Source organism: Choristoneura fumiferana, chromosome 13 (assembly GCF_025370935.1).
Source record: "Choristoneura fumiferana chromosome 13, NRCan_CFum_1, whole genome shotgun sequence".
Classification (NCBI taxonomy): domain Eukaryota; kingdom Metazoa; phylum Arthropoda; class Insecta; order Lepidoptera; family Tortricidae; genus Choristoneura; species Choristoneura fumiferana.
In genome coordinates, this window is record NC_133484.1 from 9,894,987 (window position 1) to 9,921,737 (window position 26,751).

A 26,751-nucleotide genomic window follows, 5' to 3' on the forward strand; every position below is an offset into this window, starting at 1 on the left:
CACGTGACACCGCTGGATAGCATGTGACAAATTTACATTCAACTCGCGAAACCTCGGGAAGCAGTGTAGTGGAGCCCGGACGCAGGTGCTGGCCTTCCCGGCGTCAACGACGTACATGAAATATAGAAGCGGAACTCAACATGATATACGACTATAGTGACGGCTCCGCGGCGACTCAACGTCTCTGTATTTAGAAAATCTGTTTGTGTCACATTATAAGACAAAACGAAATGAAAATGGTAACTTAACTTTAAGGGCTGCCGTACACGCGATATTTTTGGTATCGATGTGGTATCGTGACTTGAAATATCGCGTGTGCAGGAACCCTAAATGTCATTTAACGTGATGTGTTTGATTAGAGTTTTAGGCCGTTATTCATTACCTTGGGAATAAATTGGGCTCTCTTATTTAATATGTCAAACTTGTCAGCTATGTCTATTTTCTTACTTACATTAAGTACTCCCAGCAAGGCTATGAGTAAGTAAAAAGATTGATTGTTTGTAAAGAAAAATGGACACGTGAACAAGAATGTTGTAAGTTCACTCTAGATAAGGAAAAGCAAAACTTTTTCGTGATTTTTCAAGTTTTTCTTTATTTTCATTAACTCACCGTTTGGCTGAAAAACACGAGAAACTAATATTTGTGAACTTTGTACCAATTTTTAGGTCTATGCAAATTTTTGTAACTATACCCCATATACCAATGAACTTAAAGAATTTATTTGCGCACCCGTGACCTTATGATAGCTCACTTTATGCAAAATATGCGTGTTCATGTAGTTCCTCCACCTCCACACTGTAAGAACACTCACAAATCACACAAACCCATCTATCACTACCACCACACTACACTGACGCGTTTTGAACTCAACCAGAGCTCATCTTCAGAGCAACACAACCGTACACCATGCTACAGGATGCTAGACATCTAGACTTGCGCGCGCGCGCGCGCGCGTGTGTGTGTGTGTGTGTGTGTGTGTGTGTGTGTGTGTGTGTGTGTGTGTGTGTGTGTGTGTGTGTGTGTGTGTGTGTGTGTGTGTGTGTGTGTGTGTGTGTGTGTGTGCGTGCATGCGTGCGTGTGTGTGTAGATGTTAGACTGTCTAACATCTGGTAGCATGGTGTACGGTTGTGTTGCTCTGAAGATGAGCTCTGGTTGAGTTCGAACCGCGTCAGTGTAGGTTGGTGGTGATAGATGGGTTTGTGTCATTTGTGTGTGTTCTTACAGTGTGGAGGTGAAGGTACTGCATGAACACTTATATTTTGCATAAACTTAGAGCTATCATAAGGTCGCGGGTGAGCAAAGAAATTCTTTTAGGTCATTGTTATGGACCTCTGCAAAGTAACGCCTGATTCAATGAACCATACCCCTATTTTTTGGGCTAACTTGACCGGGTTGACATCAAATTCAAATTCAAATATGTATTTGTCCAACATAGGTAAATTACAGCCTGTTTCTTATTAGACTTGACTGGTAGTTTAAAAAAGTGACATGTAAAAGAGCCGTTTTGGGGCTTACTTGTAGATTAAACGAGTTGATTTTGGGTTACTAAAGCTACCCAAACAAGTGTAAGAAGTTTTAATTTTTTTTAAGTCTTTCACCTTTTTAATTTTGCTTGCGTTAAAAAAAACGATAACATATTTTCTTGCAAAAATTATAGAAAAACAAATATTAGGCATCGTAATCATGATTTCAGCCGTAAGATGTCCACTATTGAACTTGGACATAGGCCTCTCCCATCGTAGGACGTCAACTGTTGGACCTAGGCCATCCCAATAATACGGTATTTGACTATTTTGTATTTGTTTTATAAATTAAAACTACACAATACCTGTTATCGAATAGAGAAACAATTTTTAAGCTACCTTTACAAATAACAAAATTATAAAGGTTTAAAATTCAAGATTAGAAAGAGTAAGACATACTGGCAAGTGACGTCAAACGCCAGTACCGCCATACTTGCTGCATGGAGAAAAGCGTTTGAGAAAGAGACAGGTATATAGATTTTTCAAAAAATCGCTTTAAATTCAATTTTCAACCGATTTAAGATTTTTCTTTACTAAACAGTCTGTATATCTATATTTTCATAATAATATTAAGATATGGCAAATTCAGAAGTTGTCAAATACCGTATTGTAAATGAAACAACGGAAAAAATATTACAGTAACAATATATTTGGTATATACAAAGTAGCATTATAACGCGAGAAGCAGCAGCAGGAGTAGGGTCCTAGCGCCGAAGGTTGCGCCGGCGCCGCTGCGCTTTAGCGCCTCCAGCTCGCTCACGTCGGGGGCTTCGTCCTCGCCCACCTCGTTGTATTGTGCCTCATCGAACTTGCCCGACAACGCTGTTGAAACAAAATAAGGCTTAGAAAATAACCTTAGCTATAAAATTAAGTACCGGGGAACGGCCATCGAGGACGAGGCAGACTCAGAAGGAGATGGCGGGCCAATTTAAACGCATGTGCAAGAAACTGGCCCTATGTTACGAAGTGCACAATTAGAACTTCGTATCTTGCCATCCCGCTGACGCTAATACTATTTTATACGAGAGTGAAAGGGACATAACGTTACGAACTTCGATTTTCCTAGTAGCCCACCTGGCCTGAAATTTCGCCAGATCGGGATTGATGAATGTCAAGAGAAGACTTTACCTAGTAGCACAACACCACACCACACCAGATTAGTAAATAAATTAAATAAAATATAGTAAAGTGTAGGCGAGCCAAATTGTTGGCCATATTTTTAAGAATGAGTTATTTTATAATTTTTGTTAACACTCGGAAAATGTGTTGTAAATTATTCTCCACCTGTTTTTTTTAATCTATTCCTTTTTTCTTTTTGTTGTGTTGTTTCTGTTGCCTATTACGTAACTTGTAAAGTGTCTTCATTATATTTTTGTACTAATCGCTTATAAGATAGTTTAAATAAAAAGGTAACGTATTGTAATTTATTTATGACGAAAGTCAGTTAATTGCATAGAGCTTGTGACCTTTTTGCAATCTCTATCTGGTCGTTAATTTTTTGTTATTGTGGCAACAATGTAAATTGTGCAATAAGAACTAAAAATAGCAAGGACTTTATCTATGTAAAACAAGGAAATTGTAACTATAAACCCGGTTCTAAACTGCGCTTTTATTTTGATAACCAAGTTTTTATTTGGTTACACTTTAAAGAAAAGAGGGGAAGAGCAGTCGCATGGGCGTTGGCGTTCGATAATTTAAGGTGTTCATCAGACATGCATACTCGTAGATTAAAACGTTCTCCTGTTTTTCAAGAAGAAAACGGCGATCGCAATGGTTCAATGAATCGAAACGGAAATTTCAACGTCCATTATCTTTTGGGCAGCGTAACGAATGGACCAAGTCGCCTCGAGGGTATAAAATATACAGTTAAATGTAGTCGTGAATTCGGGCACGAGAAATCAATCACATAATGGACACGTGTATAGGTACGGTGTTTTAATTCCAAACATTGTTTTCCTGCTATTCGATTGCCAATTTCTTCTATTGTTTTTATTGTGTGTTTTGTCGTTTTTATCTATGTTTCAGTCATACCATTTCTTTTATTCGTTTCGGCCATTCGTTTGTTTATTTTTTTTTTATTTATCTTTAAATATTCCTTGATTGGACTATAAGTAAATAATATCTGGCATTTCAGCTGCAAGAGCCCTACGAACATTCAGGGAAGAGAATAAAAGATAACTATTGGGAATGACTATAGCAAAAGAGCGAGATAACGTAAACAAATTTATGCAAATGGCAAGGGGGTCTTTGGATTGGTGTGTAAAACTCACATCAGGTGTGATTGTAGCCAATGCAAGTACTAGTAAAATAGATGCTTTAAAACTTACAGTACAATTTTATTGTCCCGTCTGTGTCGCCGAGCGAGTTCTTCGATATGCAACTGTAAGTGCCGAATGTGGATCGGATCACCTTCTTGATCTTCAACCGCATGTCTACTTCGTAGCCTCTCTCCACGGCGGTGATCTCAAATCTTTTGTCCGCTGTGTAGATATAAAAGGTACATTAAAACCTGGCTAGAAAAGAAAAGATGTACAAACAGTTTAGTTAATGAAAAAAAAGGTATATTCAATATACCCAATGTTACAAAATACGATATGAAAATATAACGAGTACAGTCGAATTCAAAGATATGTTTACGATTTACTCCCTTGTCGCTGTCAATTCGTGTTTGAATTTTTGTATAAAATTGTCAGAAAGCACACAGTAACAGGGTATGACGTGTAGGTAATAGATATTTTTGACCTCGACTGTACAAACTTATCGAGTAACGATTGAAAACAAATGCTATAATTGTGTGTTGAACTGTTAGTCATGTGCATACCAACTTAGAGTTCATTACAGCATACTTAAAGCGCGCATTTAAATTACAATAAGTAGATACGTGTATTGTAGATAAATATGTTAGCGTAAAATGTAGCTATGAATGTATGATACGTTTCATGGGACTTCGTCCATGTTTAAATGTGAACAAAGAGGCATTCTCAATTTGGAAACGGCTTTTTTGTGTTAAAGATAACAAAATATTTTTTTACAAATCACTGTACTTATACACCTTCGTATGCCACGTGCGCACGGGATGGCTTTAAATATCCCTGTGTTTTTGATGAGAGACAAAAGAAAAAAGATACTTACACTGTGATATGATTTGATCGTTTATCGTCCAATAGTTAATAGATCTAGGGAAAGCTTCTGAATGACAGTCTAGGTGCACAGTGTCACCGTCCTTTGCACCTACCAACTGGTTTTGTATTGTCATAATTGGTGGAACTGGAACAAAAGCTGAAGTTAATTTTTGAATGGTAAAACCTAGATTATTGAGGATACATATCTTAAGGCCAACAGCCCAGTAGTTAGAGGACCCTCAAATTTTGCGGTTATAACAAAAATACACTCTGCATTTGTTTTCCAAGCTCAGCTGTAACGAAGTTAATTGTTTTGAAGATGGGTTCTTGTACAGATTGTTGTTCACTAAAATCATGGAAAACGCAAAAAAAGGAGCGCCTTAATATATGCAGTGGTGACAAAGCTGCGTCAGATTATGGAAAAGAAAACAGACCGTTTGCATATATTACTTACTAGCTGTTGCCCGCGGCTTTGCCCCCGTTTCATTTTTATTTTTATTTTGTTACACACAAACCTAGTCCTGACAATAACGAACACTACAAAACAATAATTATCTATTTCGGTACCGTCGTTTGGAATTTATGCGCGTACATACATTTTGGCAATTCATTTTTATTTATATAATAATAGAATAATCGATATAGAATATAGATTAGATATAGATGGAGAGATTTAATTATTTACAGCTGTTTTGTAAAGAACAGTACAATGTGGAAGTGTTTTAACTGCAGTAACTATATTCAGTCATTTATAATTTGTCATTTAAGGAAAAGTGACCGTAAGTACATTAACACCATTGTATATATGTAGAGAAGTTTGTATATGTTAAACACTCATTGATAAAACACATTCTACTAATCGCTAATAGCGAATGGTATGGCAGTAAAAGTTGTGTCGTTTACTGGTCACGCGAAGAACGCGGGACCGAAAGTATCGCCGCCAGCTGCTAAAAATAGTGAACATGATATGCCCCGCTCCATTTTCTTTTAAGTGTGTTATTTGTACCGAATACGTTATCTCTCTGTTCTGCTTTTCGCGATACAGTAAAATCTATCGAGGAAAAACTCGTCACTACTCGTAAATATAAACAGTTGCCCGATTTATTTGATATACTTAAATAAATAAATATCATGGGACACTTGACATCAATTGACCTAAATAACTATATACCTATTCTAAACTACACTACCGTTCAATTAGTTTCACAATACAAAGAGTGTGAGGACAATTCAGTTATTCAGATGTTTAATTCTTTATAACAACAAATTACCTTTGCTAACAAACCCGAGCGTAACATTAAAAAATCGGTCTTAGCTTCCTGAAGGTTTTTTTATTATTTTATTGTTAGCAATGCTAGACTCGGTATTTTAGTGCCTTTAGTGTAAAGGCGCGTATCTTTACAGTTTAAGAAAGCGCCGCTTACTTCAGAAGTGTTCAGCAAGCAAGGACGGTATCCGTGCACAGTGAAAAGATAACAGTCACGTTCAAATCCTCCATTTTGCAAAATCCTTCTAACATTTTTCCGTACTTGGAATGTGTAGTGTGTACAGAACTCACCACAGAGCTAATAAGAATAATAGAAATTCCACACGAATTGAAAGAGCGTGGCACTCAAATATATGGCTAAAAAGCTGTATACGTATCAATTATATCGTTATAGACTTCCCGGGTTAGGCTTTGGGTCATAGAAGTAAAATTGATGAACCAGAAAGTAGCCGAGCGGAGACCGATTACACATTCAGGGAACTTTTTAGATTCACATGTTACTTCTTTAGACCAATTGCATCCAAAACCATTTACCCTTTATACGCGCAATCACCTATACGCATAATGACAAACAATGGTATCAATTTTAAATACGCAAAGTTACCTAGTTACATCTAATATAACTTACACGGAAAATTACCAACACAACACTGTGCAGACAAAATTAATCAATAAACTACTACCTATTATACGTACAGGATGTAAAGTTGAGATGGGGCAGCAATACTGGGTTAAGACACTAACTTTAGTTAAAATGTTCAGTTTTTAGTTGTCTACGTACTGTTTAATTTTCTTTAAGCATAAAGGATTCATATTCGAAAAAAAAACAACCTGCGAAAGTTTCACTTTGCAAATTAGTACCTTATGAACTGTATGGAAAAAGTTTCTTTGATTTGTGGGTTTTCTAGTACTCTAACCTTAGGTGGTCTCAAAGAGTGTTTTAATCCTTGATATAAATGGGACCGATTGGCGTTAAAAAAAACAAATCTGACGATTTTCTCGCTGACTGTACATTTTATCAGAAATCTGTGAATGTTGATTGTCATCTCAAAAAGTTAGTAAAGGTCTCCTAAGAGCATTTTCGCGTATATAGCAGCAAGGGATCTAGTAGCTGCCCTTGCTGCCCCATCTCAACTTTCCACCCTGTATATGTATTTCACTTCATTGGTGAGTCAACCTACCTACCATACTTTAGTAAAATGTGGAAAATCGAAAAAAAAAAGTTTGTGCCTTAATAGCAGGAAAAGTGATATTTCCATTCTTCGTATTATTTGATTCTATGGAACTCACAGTGCACGACGAGCATGACGCGTTTGCTGACCGACGGCGGCACTCCGTTGCTCGCGATGCACAAATATGCACCCATGTGCAGCCGCGACACTTTGACCAAGTGCAGCACCGCGCCGCTCACCGACGAATCTGTGTGTGGATAAAATCTGCATTAGACCACCGACGAAGACTAGACGGCAATAATTATTAGAGTTGGGTCGGAGAAATTGACTTGCTCTTGCTTACCAAGGTAAAGCGAATGTCAATCTGACTTCTACTAAATAAGTCATCGTGAAATTGCTTGTGAAAAAGTCCATCCCGGCACGCGATTCAAATTTCTGGAAAATTTGCAGTAATATACTATTAACATTAAGATTGGTTTTTTGGAATCTTTTTTTTTTTATATTTCAATTCCAAATTTTTACTTTTACGGTCATCCCGTAAAACTAACAGTATACTATTAACAGCCTATATCAGTCAAATTTAGACCTCTCACTAGTAGGTAACTCTAGTAGCACTATATAGGTAAACGAGTATACTGATGAAGAAATAATTGGTTCGATTTCCACCCAATAGGTACACCTTTTTTTTTCCTTAACAAACCCATTAAGAGATCCTCAAACAAAATATTTCAATATTCAAAGCTTAGTAACTACTGTTACTGTTACGTTAAATTGGATTTTAGTAAGGCGCCATTTTTACTCTGTATTGTTATATTTATCCTTATAAAGAAACTGTTAACTAGAATCTGAATTTTAAAACGTACGATTTTTATAACTGCGTTTTGAACATTAATTTTGTACCGACCGAGTATTACGTCAAATGCCTTGCGATTGGTGAAATTATTTTACAAGTAAAGTTACAATTTGTTACTTTATACGCGAATGCTCGCGGGTAAAAAGTTGTACTTATTCTGTCTGAAGTAACAAGATACGTACGACTGTCAGGACAAATGCTAAATACCTGATAGTTTTATACCTGGAAATATATAGTATTGCATTGCTTGTTATTGCCTTTACGTGTTATTGACTTAAATTACTTATTGCTGAATTGTGAATATGTTATGTTATTACCTAAATAAAAATATACCCAATTTTTCGGCATGATGGTCATTAAAATTTGCTCAAGAGCGATAAAATTAAATTATTTTCAATATCATGTATGCTAGGTGAAAGTTAAAATCATAATATAATTTTTTTGTTGACTAAAAGCGCAGTCAGCCAGTTTGCTGTACTTGTAAATGTCGTCGAAAATACATACATACTAGAAAATTCAATCAATTCGATTACAAAAAGTGAGTGAAATTTGACTTGTTACATATGAGGTCAATTTTTAAATTCTACATGTACGGTCAAAGAAACTGAATCGTGTACCTACTAGGGTGGATTCTTTGTGCTACTAATGTCATCTTGACCATTATGGAATGGTCAAGATGATTAATTTCACTGTGATTCCTTTGTCAATTCCGTTGACAAAGGAATCACAGTGAAATTAATTATAAAAAGTTGCACCCTGGTACATAATCTTGCATTCATCGTTTTTTCACCAGTATGAGTATTAGTAAATAGCTTTTATTTAACTAGCATACATACACACGAACATTGCAAGTCAAATAAAAGCTTGTAAAAATGTCATGAAAAGCAAACGTTTGCAATTATTTTTTCCACTGAAAATCATTCGATAGAATTCGTCATTTTTCATTATATTGGTTTAACTATTATGAATAACGAATTTCAAACAATGTTAATAGCAAAGTAACAAAACTCAATTGTTTGGTGCGTTAAATATTAAAGTGGAATCGAACTTGGTTGGCAGAAACCGCGAAGACTTTGTTCTCTAAAACAGAGATGTTCAAACTTAATTTGAAACGGGAATGTCATCAAACAACAAGTTAATCTGAATCCGCAGACTTCAAGAAGAAAGCGGGAGTCGGAGTGAAGTCTCAAACTATGTTGTAAGACGAGCCCGAACACAATATTCACGCGCCGGGGCCCACACTAACGAGACAGCTTTGGGAAAAGGATATCTTTCTCCAATTTAAGCTTTTTACAAAAAGATAATTTTTAAAATTTAATTACGCAAATATAAAACAGCCTTTCGAGAAGCTTATAAAGTACACGTTTATTCGTTCCGAAATTAAAGACCCTTTATTATTTCAGTAGTATCCGGCTCTGGCGTTGTGTAGGTATAATAAGTAGAACTCTACCGTAGGTACAAACTGTTTAAAGGTGGGTTCATTCACAACCAATGAACTCAAAATATATTAGGTATATATTTTATCAATCTATGGATAAGCTCTCAAGATGAACACAAACATAAAATCGGATAAAATAAATAATATAATGAATGAGGCATTTTAGCTTAAAATAATCATATTATGTGGTAGGGCCTTGTGCAAGGTCCGCCCGGATTGCTACCACTATCTTGCTCGCTAATCCTGCCGTGAAGCAGCAGAGCTTGCACTGTTGTGTTTCGGCGTGGAGAGTAAGACAGCCGGTGAAATTACTGGCACGTGAGGTATCCCATCTTAGGCCTCTAGGTTGGCAACGCGTCTGCAATACCCGTGGTGTTGCAGATGTTTATGGGCGGTGGTGATCTCTTACCATCAGGAGACCCACTTGCTCGTTTGCCATCCAGTCGAATAAAAAAAAATGTTATCCCGCATGTATCGAAATTAAAAATATTCGATGCCGTTCGATTGATTAGCTTTTTGCTGATTTCTGTAGGATTTGATTTCGTACTCTGACCAGTAAACGTTAAAAACACAGAAATAATGTTACATTTGAAACAATGATTTGAGATGAAAGCGAACGAAGAATCGGTTAATGAAAGCTAAGCTCTGAAACGGGCAGAAATATACTCACTTTAGCATTTATAATTATCGGTAAAGAAGGAAGGAGGAAGCATAAAAATTCGTAATACCTACTTAAAATATTTCCTCAAGAAAAGAGCATTTGAGATAAAAGTCAAGATTTTTGTGATTCAAATACATAAAATCTCCATACTTTTAATACTGGACTCTTGTATAAAGTTTAAGATGTTGTTTGAATTTTATGCGCTTTGCATTCATTTTATGAATTAAGTATAACCGTTAAATTGTATACGATTAAGGTTATTCACGTTTCAAAGTTATGTCACATTCAGGCCACAAATAAAAAGTTACGCTTGTCGTGGACTTTCTGGAATGAAATTACTGTGCCATTTGATTACAAGACATTACTAAAAAAAACACTATTTTTCAAATATCACCAAGATTTAAATGACCTAGTCACGGTAACGCATTTTTTTTAAAAATGTTGTAAATAAGGTTATCAAGGCTAGGTAAAATAAAATAATTATCTTCCTTGAAGTAAATAGGGATATACGTATTAAAACTGTGTGACATGTTACCCAACATGCCGAATATTGTAACGTTACTTCTGCATTTACAACGTCTGTTTCTTATGCCATACAACTTACTCTGTGTGTCGCTGATGTTTGTGGCAGGCAGCAAGTCCCCGGCCTCTCGTCGCCACACCACGTGTGGAGTGGGCACCCCGTGTGCCGCACAGCGGAGCGTCACGTTGGCCCCCTCTCGAGCCACCTGGTCACTACTCGTCGGGTGGTCCAATATATCTGGCGGCACTAAAACACATCCAAAATTCATAAATTTCATCAACCTTCGGAGACCACTCGACCGCGAACGCTCAACAAATTTTTAACTTCACCCCAGGCTGTGAAAACTTTGACCTACTAATAAATTCAATACGTACCTACGTAACTAACTTTAGGCGTGTAAATTGATACAGAAGTTTTAGCACGCACGAATTGCTAAGGAAGTAGCTAATGGACTTGCAGATAAATCAGAATTAAATAAAAACTCAACTGCATGTGTGGATGGGCGTGTAGAATTCGTTTTTATCTGTACAGTTACCTACGTGCAATAATATGTAAAGCATACATTATTTTGGTGGAAATTCCTGCATCACATCATCTTGAAAGTTATAATGTGAACATACTTAGTGCTTAGTTAGTTATATAGTTCGTACGTCTCAGTTTAAAATCTTGGTATTCGTGTATTACTTTTGTATATGAAGAAATTTCAACAAAATATGTAAGCTTAATTTTACAATTTACCAGCATTTCTTCTGCTTATATTAATCAATATTTTGCTTTTAGCTTTTAATTTCTACTCACCAACGACATCTAGGTAAGCCGTTTGGCTCTTCATAGGATCAGTGTTGAGCTGACACATGTACCAGCCGCGGTCGGCCTGTCTCACGTCGTGGATGTGGAGGAACCAGACACGCCGGTCGCTGTGGTTCACGGCGATGCGGTGGTTCTTGGTGATCACGTGGGTGGCAATCGTCAGGATCGTCTGCGTGTCCACACGTAGCCACGCCACCTTGCAAACAAAACTCCTTCAGTCTGGCCTGGTACCAATACATCGAGGTCAGATAGAAATGGGCGTTACTATCCTTTCGCCGTGACTGTTGTTACAGTTACAAAAAATCACAGCGAAATATAATCATGACTAAATATGTCACGCTGGTCGCTCACATAGCGATATACGTTTTCGTCTAAGAGGGTTGCCTTTTAAGTTGTTTCGTTTGGAAAAACTAAAGACAATTTAAGAGTTAAATGGTATTTATTGTTTTTCAAAGTAATCCCGTGATATATAATACACTTTTTCATTCGATCGAACCAGTTTTCGAAGCATTTATGCCAGTCCGAAGTCGGGGTCTTCAAAATGGCCGTTTTGTATACCTCAACCGTTTCTTCAGGCGTCCCGGTACCGTTGACTACGAAGTCGTTGCTTGATTTTTGGAAAAGTGAAGAAATCATTAGGGCTTAAGTTTGGGCTGTACGGCAGGTTTTGGAGATTTTCGACGTTTTGCTCTTTTAAAAACGCAATTGTCTGCCGGGCGGTGCGCGAGCTCGCATTATCATGGTACTACGACTTATTTTTTCGGAACTCGCCGATAACTTCAGGTAAACAAACAGTGGTATACCAGTCAGCATTTTAACTGTTTTACGGTCTTCCAGCACGATAGTGGCAACGTGGTCATATTTCGCTACAAACGTGGCGTCCATTTTTTTCGAAGTGCTCCGTGAGCGTAATACTTTGGTCGGTTTTGGCTCATCTTGGATGGAACACCCAAACAGTCGAATGCTGTTTAGAATCCCGATTGTAGGCATATATCCAAGATTCATCACCACTGATCATGTAATAAACGTGTTTAGAGTCTCCTCGGTTGATTTGCCGCAGGTTTTGCGACCCCATCTAACTCGAGCCATTTTTTGGTCTTCACTAATTAAATGTGGTATCCAGCGTGAGATATTGTTTTTTACGCCTAAGTGATCATGCAAATTATTTTGAACACTGGTCCCTGAAATTCTTAATGAAGCTCACGGTCTCGACACGGATTGCGATTACAATTTATGTATCTATAATTTATTATCAATTATTTTATTACAATGTACTCATTAACGCATTCAATGCCACCTTATGGTCGGTGGTGCGATGGGTCAGAAGGGATTTTTTATTGTGGAGTTATTTTTCACCAATCTCTAGGCCATAACTTTACAGGATTATCATATCACTGATATATCTTCTATCTAACGTTTCTAACTAAAATAAGATGCTTTATTCAAGCAATAAACTGTTATTCTACGCCCTCAGGCTCTTTAATTATAATGTACAGTAATACATCAAATATATTGGCAAATAACTAAGAACTTTTTGAATGTGTTATTTCATCTGATCACTTTGAAATGTACTTCGGATTTCAAATTTCATGAATAATTCTCAATTATAATATCGGTAATTGATTTACCTAAGGAAGGTTCTTCTGTAAGCGGGCAAGCTTCATTCAACTCAAACAAGTGCCCTATTTGCCTTATTTAAAGCCAAGGTTGCGATTTTATCAAAGATATGGAGGTAAACAACTGTGATTTAGTTTTCTAATTCTTTAACTCGGGCAGTACCACTACCATGAGTTTACAGTGACCGTACTCGATAGCGACGGCGTAAATTATTTGTATTGAGAATTTTACAGCGCCTCAATAAATAATTTACGCCGTCGCTATCGAGTACGGTCACTGTAAACTTATGGTACAAATACAGTTTGCGTTGAATATTGCGATATTTTTAGCCATGCAGTTATTTTTTTTTCTCATCCACTCTCCGCTTGGAAAAGAACGCAACGCAAACGCAACACAAAACTGCAGTCAAAACCTGTACTTAGGTACAATTTTTTTAATTTTAATTTCGTGTAAAAATGGATCTCCATACAGTACAGTACTATGGTTAACCGGGTCAATGAGTGCAGTCTAAGGGCGGGTCTCCGAATGAATGTCTCCAAGACGAAGGTCATGGTAATCACTAAGAAGGAGACTATTATACTCGTAGATCCCGTGGTTTCTGTGGCAGGCAAGAGGCTGGAGCGGGTGCGTAAATATAAGTATCTGGGCACTTGGGTGAATGAAGACTAGGACAGTGATTGTGAAATAAGGACCCGCATTGAAATCGCCCGTAGTGCCTTCAATGAGATGAGAAAGGTTCTCTGCAGCCGCAGCCTTAAAATATCATTGCGCACTCGCCTACTTCAATGTTATATATGGCCTATACTTCTTTACGGATGTGAGGCTTGGACAATTAAAGAGGATTTCCGGAAACGTATCGAAGCATTTGAAATGTGGGCCTATAGACGCATGTTGCCCATTAACTGGACACATCGAGTGACCAACGTTGTAGTGCTTCGCCGTGCTGGGAGGACACATCAAAAAAAGGAAAGTTGCCTATCTGGGTCACATATTAAGATACGATAGATACGAACACTTGCAACTGATAATGATGGGCAAAGTGGCAGGCAAAAGAGCAGTGGGTCGTAGGATGAAATCATGGCTACGCAATATCCGGGAATGAACGGGAGTTAAGAGCGCCGCAGAGCTTTTTAGACTGGCAAAAGACCGAATCAGATATGCGGAGCTGACTGACAACCTTCACTAGTTGGAGAGGCACTTGAAGAGAGAGAGAGAGAGATACAGTACTAACACCCTACCAATCCTACTTTGTTTTTTTAGTTAGCTAACTGCAGAGCAGCAACAGAGGAGAACAGTTCAAAAATAAAACTAATTTCAATAGAGAATACCTAATTTACGTTACTTGTTAAAATTTCGCTATTAGTAATGCTTTGTGCCACGTACAAAGACTGTATTAAAACTCAACGTGTTTTTTATTTTAAATTTATTTATTTATTGAGAAACAAACAGTCATAAATAAACATGAAATTGAAGACAAAGAAATATAAACAGACCTATAGTTCCCTTAATGAGTCTTAGTGTTAAAACATGAAACTAGTGGTACCTACATAGGGGAGATCGGGGACAAAAGTAACATTTGGCATTTGTGCTCCGATTACTTGCTATCTATTATGTATTTGCTCAAATGAATATACATAGCTAGGTATATAAAACTTTTCTTTATACTCTATATATATGCGTAAATTTTTATTAAATATAGAGTTCGATTTTTTTATAGTTACAAGACTTTGAAAAATAATTGACGATTGTTACTTTTGTCCTCTAGGGGTAGGACGAAAGTAACATGGTTCGAATCAAAAGTAAAACCAATGAAACACCACTTTACTGAAGTGATCTACATAACCTATGATCACTTCTTTCTGTTTCATGTAAGTTTGGGTACTTTAATGATTGGAATTTACGACGTCTAATTTTTTCTGCAAAATAATGCTTTTTGCTCTTAATAATCCTAAGCGCCATTTAAACTCGATCCATATGAACATTTAGAGGGAGAATTGAGTGTAAGTTAATGATTTTCGGCGTACCTTATGACCTCAATGCAATTTGTTAGGTTTTTTGGTCCAGCCCAGGCGTTATGTAACTTTTGTACCCATCCCAGATTTCTCATTTTAACGTCCTTAGCAAAAAAACTAAATGTTTTGCATAAAAATAACTTAAAAGGCTCTATAAGCAATGTAATAAAGAATTACAATTAGTTGTAGTCATTTTGATATTATAGCCCTTATGACAAATAAGCGCCAAATAGAACAATCTTAAAATCTTACTTCAGAGATGTAAAATCATGTGGGTACCTGTAATTTTACTTGAGGTTGAGATATAGGATTGATACTTGGTTACAAGCAGAGATATTATGTTTGCCAGCTCTGGACGGCTGCATGTGGTATTTTGATCACTGCATAACTCTACAAAGCTGTTGTTACTTTCAACCCGCTGTTACTTTTGTCCCCGGTATCCACTACTAATTATGGTCAGTCTTATAATCCATCACATCGTTACTGGTTCGGTAGCCCTGCAATGTATAGCTATTCAGATGATTTAATCGTTTTGTTAACTCGGCTTTAATTTAAGTACTTACCCTGTAAGAGCCGAGGTCATTGACAACACAAGTGAAGACTGCCTCTCTGCCCAATGACACAGTCAAGTTGTTGAGGCTATCTTCAAAGCGCGGGATCTCTGTAGTAATAAAAATACACTTTTATTTTTTACTCGTTTTCATTTCAACAGTTGTGATATTAAAACATTTAGGGTCTGTAATATTTTTTTCAAAAAGAATTAGCCAAGTGCATTTCGGACTCGAACACAAAGGGTTCCGTACTGTATAACAGCACCCTTCGATTCTTTATTAAGTATTTTCTTTATTTTTTGTATCAATGGTACCTACACAATAAGTAGGAAGTAGGAAAATTTCACTTGTTTACTCGTGTCTATTGACATTGTTAAGATCGAGCAAATCACGACAAAAAAACATCATTAATGTATGGAAATTCCCTTTAGTTTTAACTAGTTTGTTTTATTTCTATTTTTGCATTTTATTTTTATTCATAATACCTATTTGAGTCAAGGTGCCCATAGTAATTCATACTTTGTCAAAATATAAAGTGTAGGTATCTACCTATGTATAACTCGATCTTAGCAGATCAAACCACATCCCTGTGATGGACGGACAGACAGAAAGTGTAGGTTTAGAAGTGTCCTTTTGGGCACCGTTTGGTTGCGGACCCCTAAAATGACCTAAAGTACATAAATCAAATAAGAAAATGACTTAAATTTTCTCATCTGTATCTAAAAGTTATTTGGCTTCCATCCCAACAGCAATTACACAGACTTTCCTTAAGAAAGATAGATTCTTAAATGGAATTAAGGAGTGCGGGATTTACAAAGTTGGAAAAAACATGGCAAGTATTAAATAAGGTTTATTAGGCTGGTAATAAAGTGGGAACAACAAATTGCAAACGACTCGATCTCTGTTTGCCTGCTAATTACAAACTGAAGAAATATTTACATTCAATTTAACAGTAACAGCGCGGGTATATTAACAAAAGCCGATACGAAAACAAGTGTTTTTTTTTTGCTAAAAAATATGGAATGAACTTGGAACAGGTCAAGGATTTGTTGAGCTTTGTATTTTTTTTTTACTTAAAGCTAATATTTATATTTAATCGCAATTAATGGAGCACAGCCAATTTATTGAGACGAATACGGCAAATTTACGAATTTTGCTCGTAAGGCCAATAAAATATCAAGATACCCATATTAAAATATGTATATACAAAAACTGTTTATTTATTTACTTATGTTATACGGGTATATAAATTACTAGCTTTTGTGCGCGACTTTGTTTGCAAATAATTCGTTCATCGAGCACCTTCGAGAACATTAAGGTCTTCTAAAAATATGATATATCGGTTCAGGAGTAATGGCGTGAAAGTGGAACAAACAACCAAACTCACTTTTGAATTTATCTGTGGGCACGGTAGAACCCCCGCCAAGTCGAGCAAAGCAAAATAAAAGGAACGGCCGTACCATATACTTTTCTCGAAGTCATTCAGGCTATTTTGAACCTCCCATAATTTTGTTATAGCTAAAGCTAGAGCTCTGAATTTTCAGTTAGGTAACTATAGGTATAGGGTCTAATGGGAGTTAGATATATTATCAATAATATTCAACTTGAACATGTAGGTTAAGAACTCATCATCATCATCACAGCCGTAGGACGTCCACTGTTGGACATAGGCCTGCCCCACAGACCTCCAGTTGCTTCGGCTGGCAGCGGCTTGCATCCACCGTGAACCCGCGGCTGTAACCAGGTCACCCGTCCATCTCATTGGCGGACGTCCTACGCTGCGTTTGCCGATCCGCAGCCTCCACTCGAGAACTTTTCGGCGCCAACGGCCATCTGTTCTCCGTGCTATATGGCCTGCCCATTGCTACTTCAACGAGCTAATTCGCTTATGGCTATGTCGGTGACCCTTGTTCTTCTACGTATCTCCTCATTTCTGATTCGATCCCGTAGAGAAACGGAAAGCATAGCTCTCTCCATAGCTCGTTGAGCAACTCTGAGCCTATTTATAAGGCCTATAGTAACACCACGTCTCGGATCCATATGTCATCATTGGCAACACACATTGGTTAAAGACTTTCGTCTTAAGGCACTGTGGAATTTTGTACGAAAACACATTGCGGAGTTTCCCAAACGCTGCCCATCCGAGTTGGATTCGACGATTGACCTCCTTCTCGAAGTTGGAATTACCTAATTGGACGATTTGTCCTAAGTATACATACGCGTCAACAACTTCAAGAACCGAATTCTCAACTATAACAAGGGTAGGCACCACATGGACATTCGTCATGACCTTTGTCTTGTCCCTGTCCATACTGAGGCCTACCCGTTGGGAGACTCGATTGAGACCTTCGAGCATCGTGCTGAGTTCCTCCATCGACTTTGCCATGACCACGAACTCGTCGGCAAACCGAAGGTGAGTGATGTATTCGCCAGAAGCTTGTTAATGTTTAGAACTATTACATGTTAAAGTTCCTCAGTTTTGTCACTGATACTCGTATACCTATATGTGTCAAAATTTACGATGTGATTTTATTAGCAAAAAGTAATGCTGAACAAAAGTTTAGATTTCGAAAAACAATTTTTTTGTGTGTACTGCACTATTGACATATGGAAGCGATGTATGTTTTCGACTGGGTCGGTAAGGAACGGCGTGGTGCAATTGGTGGCATACTCAGCACGGATAGCTAAGAGATCGGGTTCAAAACCCGTCAGGCGCAAGCGCAAGTTCTTTTCTAAAACATACGACCTTTTGCATTGGAATACAACTAAATTTATATAGCGACACTTCTTCTTTTTAAATTTAAGAGCTATGCTTTTGTCGTTGGAGTAACCGCAAGGCCGCTTATGTAGACGTCCCTTGTTTTCACCGGACAACGGACCATTTTTTGCGGTGTTGTATGGCTGCGTCGCCGGACTAGTGTCCGGTACCGGACGTCTGTCTACAAGCGGCCTAACTCCGTACGGTTCAGGCAGCTGTTTGACTTTCTGATAAGACACAACACCACTTTCTCCTTCACCTGATCAAAATAGGTCAATCTTGACCTTTCTCTGTCTCGTCTTCTTCGTTTCGTAGAGACACAAGTAGGTTATAAACTTTTGCATGTAGAAAATTTAAACCCAGTGTAGTTACTTGGAATATAAATTATCACAAGCTAACGCTCTTCATCTCTGTCTCTTGGGCGTATGTATCTTCCACCATTTTTAATTAGGCTCCTGTCAAAAGCGTTTCGTACGGGGTTAGGTGCCCGCCGCGCAGATCACTGCGATACGACACAACACACAATGCCGTATCATGCAAAAAATATGGCCTCGTACGTTGGACGAGAATTGGTTAATTTCGGGGACTTAGCTAGTTTACGACTCGTCTTATTTAGTTTTATTTCAGTGACTCCGTAAAATACCAAGCTTGAGAAATTTTAAAAAAAGTCTTTTAGTCCTCTAGTTAGTTAATTAACTTTTTTTATGGATTTTATTAGTGTTCATATATGCACGGTACCTACCTACATTTACAGAATAAGTTTGAAAATATATATCAGCATCATCATGATTCAATTATAATTCCCACTGTTGGGCACAGGCTTTTTCTCAAATAAGAGGAATTGGGCCGTAGTTCCCATGCGAATCTAGTGAGGATCAGAAACTTCATAAGTACACACCATTGAATTGTCTTCCAGGTGTACGCAGGTTTTCTCACGATTTTTCCTTCACCGTAAAGTTCATAGTAAATTTCAAGTGTAATTTTGCACATAAATTCTGACCAAAGATGCAAGTTTGAGCTCGAACCCACGACCCTCTGCTTGAGAGGTTAGGTCAAACCATTAATCTATCACGGCTTTTTTAATACATAAGAAAATTGGTAATAATCTAAACGGCATTTTATGCGGCACTTGTCGAATTTAATTAGCTTATTCCGTTGTGCTTTCAAATAAAACTCATAATTTTACTGTGATACATTTATAATATAAATAATAATTTATTCATCTGAATATCACTGCCCGTTAGGTCTGGCTGAAAATAGACACCAAATCGTATATTCAGTCTAGTTCGTTCGAACAATCGAAGTGTTGGCTCCTCGGAGTGCACGACTCGATTAGAGAGACGATATTGCTGACACCGTATCGTGCTCACGCACGTACAATCCTAAGCATTTATTGTGCCTAAAGCAAATTTGCTTGCGGGTCGCAATATCCAAGTGAACGGACCCAGGGGTGCTGTAATGAACGTTTTCTCTGTATTCCGAGAAGTCAATTTACTAAAGGTGTAATAAAGGCTAACGCTTTAGTAGCCTTCGCTGCCATGCCTCCTCTTAGCACTAAATTTTTACTGTCGCATAATGTAATCAAATTGTGCATGTGTGAGGCTTAGTTGAGCTAAATAAGTCTTTACGACATAATCCTAAGGTTTACAGGAAATCGATACCGATGGCAATAATTCTACCCATTAGGCGAAATAAACTGTTTTGATAGTCGTTTGTTTTATGGACGGAACAATGCTTTCGGAGGATATACGAGTAAAGTTACCGCGCATATAAAAACGGCATAAGATTTAGATAGCCGGGAAGCTAATAAATTTCATAACAACTTTTAAGCCCACATAATGCACAATTGAATGATTTATAGCACAGACAGAAGCTACAAAAGATGATCTTTATCATTTTATGTCTGAACCTCTTGGGACAATTTATGTTGGAATATTACCTCTCCTTGGCGTCTCTAAAAGAAAGTTTAAAATGCTTTATGTCGGTGCTTCAACCATGTCCGGTCACCCGTCACATAACATTTTTATAACTTCGTCATTCATATTTTTTTATAAAAACGCATTCTTAGACCGCTGGAGGCTTGAATTATGTGGCTACTTTGCGCTGCTATTGCAAAATAGAGGCTTCATGGTCTCAGAGCTATATGGGTTTATATTTCGTGCCTTATTGGAAATCTAGCGGAGTAGCGAGGCAGATCTTAATATGGGTGCGATCTAGTTGTGTATTCGCAAAGGTCTGCGATTTGGCGTGGATTCAGTTTTCTTAACTCGGGATATCCAAATATGGGGTCTTTGAGTTTTATATTGGTTACGTGAGCTTTGTATGAACTACTAAACGTTGAGATGTTAGTCAAGCAATTCTTTTGTTTCGAGAGGAACAACTATAAATTCGTCTACGGTTTTCCAGTATCTTTAAATCATCTTCAGGTTTTCCAGTATCATATTATAATGATTTTCCTTCTTTGCTTCGTTCGTGTATCTTTGGGTACCTGTCCGTTAATACAATATGTTATTAATGTAGCGCAATATGCTCGATTTACTCTTGGTATCAAATAACTCAACCCTATTATAATAATTGCGATATTTATCTGCTGGTTGTATAGTCGACGCACGAAAGCAGTGCAGGGTTCCGTCTGTTACAGGGCTCTATCTCTTGAGTCGTAATAGTCAGACACTTGAAATTTTCACAGATTATGTATTACAAATACTAAAAACAGAATAAAATAAATATTTAACGGGGGCTCCCATACACCAAATGACTCGATTTGGCCTGTTTTTTGTGATAGGGTACCAAGGAATGCCAAAAAATATATTAGTTACATGACGGCGGCATGGCGCTAGCGTCTATGCAAAATGCAAAATATTTAGTTTCATTTTACAACACGTGTGATATGCCCGAGAACTATGAAAGTTTTTCTAAGTTCAGGACTGCCAATGAAAGTAAATAACTCTAGACTAGGTATTTTATCCTAACACCCGGTTTTTTAGAGCCGTGGTGGCCTAGTGGTTTGACCTATCGCCTCTCAAACAGAGGGTCGTGGGTTCAAACCCCGGCTCGCACCTCTGAGTTTTTCCAAATTCATGTGCGGAATTACATTTGAAATTTACCACGAGCTTTGCGGTGAAGGAAAACATCGTGAGGAAACCTGCACAAATCTGCGAAGCAATTCAATGGTGCGTGTGAAGTTCCCAATCCGCACTGGGCCCGCGTGGGAACTATAGCCCAAACCCTCTTGTTCTGAGAGGAGGCCTGTGCCCAGCAGTGGGACGTATATAGGCTGGGATGATGTATAGTCGACTAAGTGTTTTACCATTTATATGACAGTATTTTGTACCTCTAATAGTAAAAGTGGTGTTTCATTTCTAATTAATTTGGAACGTAGGAGTCGTGACTTATAGTAGTTGTGATCGATGTCACCACACACCTCTATTGGCGTATCCATATGATCCATTCTCTAGATCAAAGCTCTCTAGATATTGTAAAAGTATTATAGTTCACTTTGATGATTCTTGATCAGTTGGTCAGTCAGTCAGTATCAAATTTGCGTAACATGCAACCCTATGACTTCTAAATTAATGAAACTATAATTTTGAAATTAGATTAATAAATAAATAGAATTTCAGCCTTCCTCTACATCCTAGTGCTGCAAGACAGAGGTATGAAAACACGTCGATCTGGTTCGAGAAAAGCAGGCGCGGTAGTTTACCATGCACTCGACTTGACGGGGGTACTGTCTTGTCCACAGATATACATCCATGCCGAATTACAGCTTTCTATTACTAAGAGTCTCTGAGCTAAGCCATGAATAGACAAAGCGCCGGACATAGCGAAACTATAAGGGGTCCGTCATTTCCATTTTGCATACAAAACTCTTAAAATGACACAAAAATTCCGTCTGATAAAAGTCGATTTTCATTTTAGTAGGTGCGTTTTATTTGAGTAAGATTTCGGGTGCTTTATCTCCACCATATTATTCTTTACTACCTAGCTGTGTTATTAAATATTTATTGAATCGTAATGATGAGCTTTTAGAGCACGGCTGGCCTGTCAACCTGTCGCGCTAGTATGTGAACGTCTCTATAGATTTCTTGAAGCCCTATCTATCAGCTAAATAAAATCCTGCAAAGAAAAGCTCAACAATATTTTACATGCAACACATATTTTTTGCTTGAGCGTGGAAATGAATAAAACATATTCATGGACATATTTGTACTCGAATAAACATTCTTGCGATTTTATTTTACTTGCCTAGCGATAATGCTAAGTAAATTTGCCCATTATTAGCAGCGTCCTATTTCTTGGTAAGTACCTACCTACTCTATGCAGATACAATAAGTTTCAAGTAACGGAGAGTGCTAGCTTATTTGGATCTAGCGAATAATGGAGTGTTCGTCTTAACTTGTTATAATAGAGGGGTGAGCAAGTCTTAGACAATCAATTACGCCCCATGAATTACACTGAAAATCACAAGCAATTACGTTTACGTAAATTAAATTTGATACACAAATTCAAAGTTGAGACTCCGTCGATTGATTGATGTTGCCGAGCTTGTAGTACATCCAGATATCGTGATCGTACCGATTCTGTTACGATTAATCTCAATTTATTAAGGCAATACCCTTCGAAGGCGCTGCATCGCGAACAATTTCCGTGACTCCGCGGGGAATTATATGGGCGGGCAATATTTTCTCTTTACAATGACAGTACAACAAGGCAACGCTTTCAGGCAATGACTTGTGCCGAGGGTGAAATAAATATTAGCGTATCGCGACGCGGCTGCCTCTCAGCGCGCGTCACGCGACCTCCCGGCTCAGTGTAAGAAGTTTATTCCTCCAATGCCTCCTATGCCTCGATCGATGCCTTTTCTGCAAAATATAACCCAGAAATAATTTACTCCAAAATTAAAAACCAATTATAAAGTGCAGAATAACCGAAAATTGGGACATTGTCTGAGTAGCACTACAAAATTAGTTTATATATACTTAAATAGGCTACAAAATTTAGCAGATCCCTGCTGGAAGGTTGCATTCGTTTTCTACTGACTGCGTCTTAAGTACATGAGTAAGTGATTTCCGTTAAGAAAGTTGTTCAGATAAGACGTGACGTGAAGCGGACTATTTAAAATATTGAGTAAGTAACAAATTTGCGAGCGATCGGCGTGATTCGCAACTTTTCGCGCAAGTTAGCCGCAAGTTGCGGCAACTTTTCAGCCGTGTTTCCGAACCTTATCGCCCGTAGAAGTAACAAGCCGAGATAAATGAAGTTTAGTTGCTCTTAATTTAATGGCTAGCCGGAAGTTTTGGGGACGTGACCGGATGGGAGGGGCCGCTCCTTCCGTACAATTATTATCCAATTATTAATAAGATCCAACCATGTGGGGAACTTACAAACTTCTTGAGCACATGTCAAGAGTTGCCATTGTTTATCCCATCACACACTTAGCGTTGATGTTGTTATTGTCGAAGACATATGCCGTCGAGATAAAATTCGAAAGAATAACTTTTATGACATTAAAATATGAACAGTAAAAAGTAGGTACATTTTGTTTACGATTATCCGGCAATTCCCATATGAATTAAGCCAGTTCCAGTATTCTCATATCTACATTAAAATTGCAAAGATTCCTCCACAATTTACCATGTCTCATTTGTTTATTCGGATATACATCAGAAAAGCTAAACCACAAATAGTCATCAATATTAAAAGAGTAGCTCGCGTTCCCTTTGTTCGAGCATTGAACGGTTAGGAGGTATTTTGTTCAGTTGTTTTCAGTTACAGGGCTTTTCTAAATCGCTGTGTACCCTGTACGAGGTGAGACGAGGCATGTGCATGGCGGCTCAAGCTGCTAAGCCGGCTTAGTCGGGCGGCGGGTTTGCAACAACAATTCGCAGATACTCGTCACCCTGTCTCTGCTCGTAACAACCGACTACTCGGCTGCGAAAACAATTGTACGGCCAGGACCGGGATCATACCTGGTTGGAAATGTATTAACGAGAGGCCTAGCATTACACTATTTATGAAGGTACGCAGAATATATGTAAACTTAGGTCACAAGTTACATTTAGGATACGTACTTACGTACGAACTTAGATACCATCACAACCGCCAAGTATTACGTTCTCATGGTAAATATTGTCATTAGGTAATAAACCATTTCATGGGTCAACAGTCTCGTAACGTGTATTCTGAATGCCTATATCAAAAGGTTGTTAAAAATTTTAACCGATTGAAATAAATTGGGAATATTTTTTTACCAGTTTGAAGTCAGTGCCTCAGCACGAGCCTGCCTGGAAGAGATCGATGACGCATATTGTTTATTTTGTGAGTTTTCTCTGTACTTGTTTCCTGTATTGCTCTACTATGGTTCAGTAAAGAGCCATTGTACAATACAATACAATATAAAGACTATTTATTTATTGTACACCAGAAATAGTTAGCAATCAAAGTAGTAGCAATAATAGTATTGTATTTAACTGTGCTAGTTATAATCAAACAGGTTGTCGAGCTTCATGCATTGTTAATTCATATGTGTCTTTGTAACACGAAATAAATGATTTGATTTGATATATATTTTTTCATGACGTCATGGCGATCAGAATATTTTTTTAAAGAAAAAATAATAATTTATTTACGATGTCAACATTTCTATCACCTATATCATAAATACAAGATGCTTCATTATAATAATGCATGCTTTTGGTTACATAATTGTACTAATGAATGAGACACATAATCCACGTCTTCTTCCGTAACCAATTTGTACGTTCCCGTTTCAAAAGTTTATTCGACATCGTTTATTAGACAAAATTATATACGAGACTAGCTGTTACCCGCGACTCCGTCCACCCAAAATTCGTTTATTGCTATCCCGCGGGAACTATGCAATTTTCCGGGGTAAAATGTCCGTCTCCGGGATTCAAACTATCTGTAAGTATACAGAATTTCATCTAAATCGGTTCAGTGGTTTAGACGTGATGAAGTAACGTATGAAGTAAGTAAGGTATGATAGGTATACCTACGTGTATACGAGTACATAGTAGGTCCTCGTATTACAAAAACAGAAGATAATTATTTTCTCTTTGTACCTCAAAAGGAAAAACTAAAGTAAAAATAAAATTATCTTAGTCTTATGACATCATAAACGGTTGCGTACATACAACATAATTAAGCGTCAACAAACTACGACGTAATTTTTATTATTAACCTGTAACCGTAACGTCTTTCTTAATAATTTTACAAGCTATATTCCAACAATTCGGCCTTTATTTAGAACTAAAACGTTTTATAGTAGCCGGGAGGACTTCAAGGGCAATGCCAGAATATAAATGTCACGACACGACATTGTCATCTAGATACCTTAAACAACATTCGCGGGTGGTTTTCGTAAAGTGCTTATTTTATGGCCAAAAAGCTAGACGGCCCAGTGGCAATTACCTTCTTAGGGTTATACTTAGCATATTTTTATGAGATCTATGTTACATGAATAACCTTATGTATGTGCTGTTACACAATGACTCTTGATTGCATGACATATAGGAAACAATACAAAAAAAACTGATACACGAAAAAAAATATATAACGGGTGTGGCCTGTAATATGAGCAAATAATTAAAACATGGATCATACTCGTCAAACTGAACAACATTAGTTCAGCGACTTTCAAAAATAATTATTTTTTTATTTTTTATTACACTTTTAAGTTTATTCGAAGAAGCAATGTAAAGCAAACTGCTTGATGTTTGTAGCGTGACAGGCGACGTCAGCTGTGTTCTAGGATGGCGTACATTGATAGCAGTATTTAATTTGTATGAAAAAAGGAAAATTAAAAGAGTCCATTATTTTTAAAAGTAGCTGAACTAATGTTGTTCAGTTTGACGCGGACGATCTACGAGAGATCTCGCATTTTTTAATTTGAATCGATAATTGTCGTTTTAATATTGATTAATAACCAGTGTTTAATCGTTTTTATAAATCCAAAGAAAAAAATAAATTTAAGTGATAGTTTTTTTTAATACATTTTTGATGTTGCATTTTTGACTTATTTTGAAAAAGCTAAAAAACATGATAACTCAAAAATGGTTCACTTTTGTGTAATGCATATGGGGGTTAATGTTATCGCAAATAGTCACCTCTATCACTTCCTAACGGGAATACGTCGAATGACCCTGTATATATAGGTATAGGTATACATAAATTCTCTTCAAATTAGCAACTCGAATTTCATTTACTTACCTTCTTAACTTTACTTTTTTTTAAGTAAATAGATAGGTACCTACTTAAATCTGTTCCCAGTATCAAATATTAAGCCCACTCACAAGCTGCGAGATCTACGTGTAGGCTGTAGATCAATAAAATTCAACAGCGGCTACCAAAAATATTTTAGTAAGCAGTAAAATAATAGTTACCTGTAAAAATAAAACATAAAAAGGAAAGTTTAGAATTAT

General features: G+C 37.4%; 1 protein-coding gene across 1 annotated transcript in view; it reads right to left on the reverse strand.

The window, feature by feature from the left end:
• Positions 1-2,150: 2,150 nt before the first annotated feature.
• The window catches only part of LOC141434370 (lachesin-like), a 36,267-nt gene continuing 11,666 nt past the window's right edge, over positions 2,151-26,751 (reverse strand). The window contains exons 2-8 of the mRNA XM_074096785.1: positions 15,562-15,659; positions 11,358-11,565; positions 10,641-10,805; positions 7,203-7,331; positions 4,656-4,790; positions 3,851-4,003; positions 2,151-2,345 (exon numbers count right to left, since the gene is read on the reverse strand). Coding sequence (XP_073952886.1) covers positions 2,194-2,345; positions 3,851-4,003; positions 4,656-4,790; positions 7,203-7,331; positions 10,641-10,805; positions 11,358-11,565; positions 15,562-15,659 — 1,040 coding nt within the window. The 3' untranslated portion in view covers positions 2,151-2,193. The remainder of the gene's footprint in view (positions 2,346-3,850; positions 4,004-4,655; positions 4,791-7,202; positions 7,332-10,640; positions 10,806-11,357; positions 11,566-15,561; positions 15,660-26,751) is intronic.